Raw genomic sequence first — 3,546 nt, forward strand, 5'->3', positions numbered from 1 at the left:
ATCAATAATAAATATTGCACTGAGTTATTGAAAAAGAACCATCAATAATAAATATTGCACTGAGTTATTGAAAACAAAACATTAAATTCAAGACAAAACTAAACTAAGGTGCATGTATTGTCCATGTCCATCATGGGGGGTGGTTTTAGTGTTTGTGTGTGTGTGTGTGTGTGGTGGTGGTGGGGGGGGCGGTTGGAGGGGTGTTATGTGGCGTTAAGCAGTCTATTGGCCAGGGGGAAGACACTGTTCAGTAGTCTGGGCGTTCTGCAGAAGATGCTGCGGAACCTTCTGCCGGATGCCAGTGGGGAAAACAGTCCATGGTTTGGGTGGGTGGGGTCGGAGAGGATCTGGTGAGCCCGGGATAGGCAGCGCCTGTCCGCGATGTTCTTGATGCAGGGGAGCGGGGCCCCCGTGATCTTCTCCCCTGTCCTCACCACCCGCTGTAGAGACTTCCAGTCAGAGGCCCTGCAGCTCCCAGACTAGATGGAGATGTAGCTGGTCAGCAGGCTCTTGATTTTCCCTCTGTAGAAGGTCTTAAATTTAATACATTTAAGCAAAAAGCATTGTTAACACTGTGAGAATGTGATTTAGAAATAGCATACCAGCTTCTTTAGAAAAATATAGGATTAAAACCATTTTTATCTTTTGCTTGGTGATTTTTTTAAATGCATGGAAAAGAAGAGGAGAACAATATTGGCTCAAAGGAAATTCTTTTGATAGGTTCCAAATTTAATGATAAGAAACAAACTTTTAGAATAAATTTGGTGTTTGATCCATTAGCAAAATAATAGATATCATGCAGATTATTAAAAAAAAAACTGCTGAAGAATTTCACCAGAAATAAGAATACACTAAGAAACTGCAAACACAAATGCCTGCTAATGAGCTAAGTGTTATGCATTTATAATCGGTGTTTTCTCAGAACTAATGCACATTCTGGTCCACTTTGTTCACGTCCTGTTCGACTCTGCCTGCGATTAGGCCTAAAATAAAGGTCCATTTTTCGCAGTAGTTGATTAAAATGCATTAAGGGTGCTCTCTCTCTCTTTTCTGCGCTGCTCAGCTCAGTGTGTTTGTCTAAGTGGGTTGGTTAAAAGGCAGCGTTAAGCCCTTCTCTTCTGATTACAGCAGAAATTAGCATCACTGTGGGGAAAGTAAAACACAAAACCCAGAGAAAAACAGCTTTAGGGGCATTGGGAGGGATGAGATACAGAGAAAGCTCAAGAACGGAGATGATGAAAAACTGCATAAGCGGAAGAAATGAGTGATAAAAGTCAGCTAAAATTCTGTGTGGAAGTTAGGGTATGTATGTGTGTATGTATGAGCACTGTAAGGAGTGTCTTTGTGTGTCGATGGATTCTTTAACATCGAACTGTGTGTGTTTGTTTTTCTGTTATTCAAATTTCCCCCCCTCAGATACAAGTTGCTCAGACGTAAAACCCACCAACCCCTGGCCGTCACCATGGTTCCCACATTAACAGCCACTTCCCCACCCCCCTCTGAAGATCTCCATCGCTGGTTCCATGTTTACTCCGGCACCAAATTGTTCTATGAAGATAAAGGCCTAAGCAGGTGAGATTACTGGAATGAGCTCTACAGCAAATGGCAGTGCTGCAGCAAACAGTGTGTGCAGAGCTGATCGGAGAGTAACGGCTGATGTCGATCTTTTAATACCGTTCAAAGATACATTAAGCAAATATCCCAAAGAATTAATTTCTTTTTGTTTCACAGTGTCCTTTAATCTCAGTCCACCACATGGTTGGAGCTTTTTTACTTTATCTTTTCTGAACTGCTCTGAGTCCTATGTGCCTGTTTTTAAATCAGCTGACCGTCTTTCAGGTGTATCAGCTTTTCCCAGAATGCACTGCGCTTAACTTTTTTTCACACATTTGCTACATTGTTAGAAGAACTACCGATTTTGCTTCTATTCTCTCTTTAATGTACATTTTGTGTAATTTTATATGCATGGCTTAAATCATACTTTTTGTCTTTCTGCAAACGTTTCTGAAACCAGGCATACACTGTACGATTTTTGCCCTTTTCGGGCCAATTTTCCAGCCGTGCAAGAGTTTTTCGATCGGGCTTCATCGTGTAGTGTACAGGGGGTAACGAGGGGCGACCACCTCCCAGTCAGGAATCATAAGGTTGGGAGAAAATCAAACATGTTTGAAATTCAGTCAGCCGTCGTAAGGTCGCATCAGAGCGTCGCGCCGCAGGGTGTGAGAACATGCATTGTTAGCTGTGAACATTTAAACCCTGCGGTGTCATCATACCGTTTGAGCTGCAGCTATGTGCAACAATTGAAAATATCGCACAGTGTATGCCCGGCTTTAGAAGGGATTTGTATAAATTAGCATGAAAGAACATGTACATGAAGTATTCAGCCCTCTTTACACTTACAAGGTAAATGGAACCTGTAGGCCTTTTTAAAAGGGGAAAGGAAACTTGAATTGTTCGTCTTATTAGCCCCATTTACACTAGCCTTTTGAAATCATGCAGAAATCGGTCTGAGCACGGCAATCGAGATAACTGTTGAGTGTAAATTGCACGCACAACTGAACCGGACTGCACCAGACACAACCAAACTGCGCTAATATGGTACTAGTTCATTAGTAGGCCTTGTCATGGTTCAGTTGAGGCTCGATTCTCAGATAATAAAGAGTGCATGAGCAGACCATGTCATCTCCTAACCGTCAGTTTCCGTAAACATGAAATTTCAGACATTCATATAAATACTAGCTTCTCTACCATGCCACATGATTTCCAGTGATGATTCTGCTTAGCAGTGTGATGAACCTCAACTCCTGTCGTAGTTTCCTGCGTCTGTAAGCCCTGATTATACTGTCGCTTGTCGTATCCAATTCCCAAAAGCCGACTCTGTCAGGTAAATTCACCAAAGAATGCCTTCTTCGACCTGACTCTTTGCAACCCCATGTTGGTTTACTTGTTTCCCTCTAGAAAGCAGTAGTACCGTAGATCGTCACTAGGATGCAAGGACCCGTGCTAGCATGGTGTGTAAAATGGTAATAAGGATCCAAGCTCAAAACGGTTAACTGATCCAAGCTCGGCACGGATCCATTTTAAGAGGGTAGTGTAAATGGGACTATTATTTGCCCTTGTATCCAAACTCTAGCTGCTCACACCGAGCCAGACTCTGTTGTTGGTTTCTTTAAGGCAGTTTTCCCTCTTGGTGTCCCTATATGCAGGCTCAGAATGTGGGATATTTGCAAAGGTAATCCTCACCCTGAACACTGCAAAGCTGCATTGTTAGTGCTGCAAGGAACCGAAATAATTCATTATAGTTTGTACGTACAAATCTATGAAGGACCAACTCTGCCATATTTAAAAATAAATACAGAAATAACAAAAAAAGTGAGACATAAATGTATATAACTCTTAATTAGCTTCTTTATTTATTTGCCTTTGTAATATTTACCTTATTTATTTTTCTGTCCTTTATAATCTTCAACTTTATTTTTTAATTATTTTTTTAAGTATTTATTTATGTGCATGTTATTATATTTTTGTCTGTTTTGTCTGTTTTGT

The 3,546-nt window shown here is 41.1% G+C and overlaps 1 protein-coding gene across 1 annotated transcript in view; it reads left to right on the top strand.

Moving 5' to 3' along the window:
* The window catches only part of LOC107097822 (usherin-like), a 173,697-nt gene that overhangs the window by 61,384 nt on the left and 108,767 nt on the right, over nucleotides 1-3,546 (top strand). The window contains exon 24 of the mRNA XM_015395130.1: nucleotides 1,417-1,572. Coding sequence (XP_015250616.1) covers nucleotides 1,417-1,572 — 156 coding nt within the window. The remainder of the gene's footprint in view (nucleotides 1-1,416; nucleotides 1,573-3,546) is intronic.

Source organism: Cyprinodon variegatus, unplaced genomic scaffold, assembly GCF_000732505.1.
Source record: "Cyprinodon variegatus isolate N-32 unplaced genomic scaffold, C_variegatus-1.0 Scaffold726, whole genome shotgun sequence".
Lineage (NCBI taxonomy): Eukaryota > Metazoa > Chordata > Actinopteri > Cyprinodontiformes > Cyprinodontidae > Cyprinodon > Cyprinodon variegatus.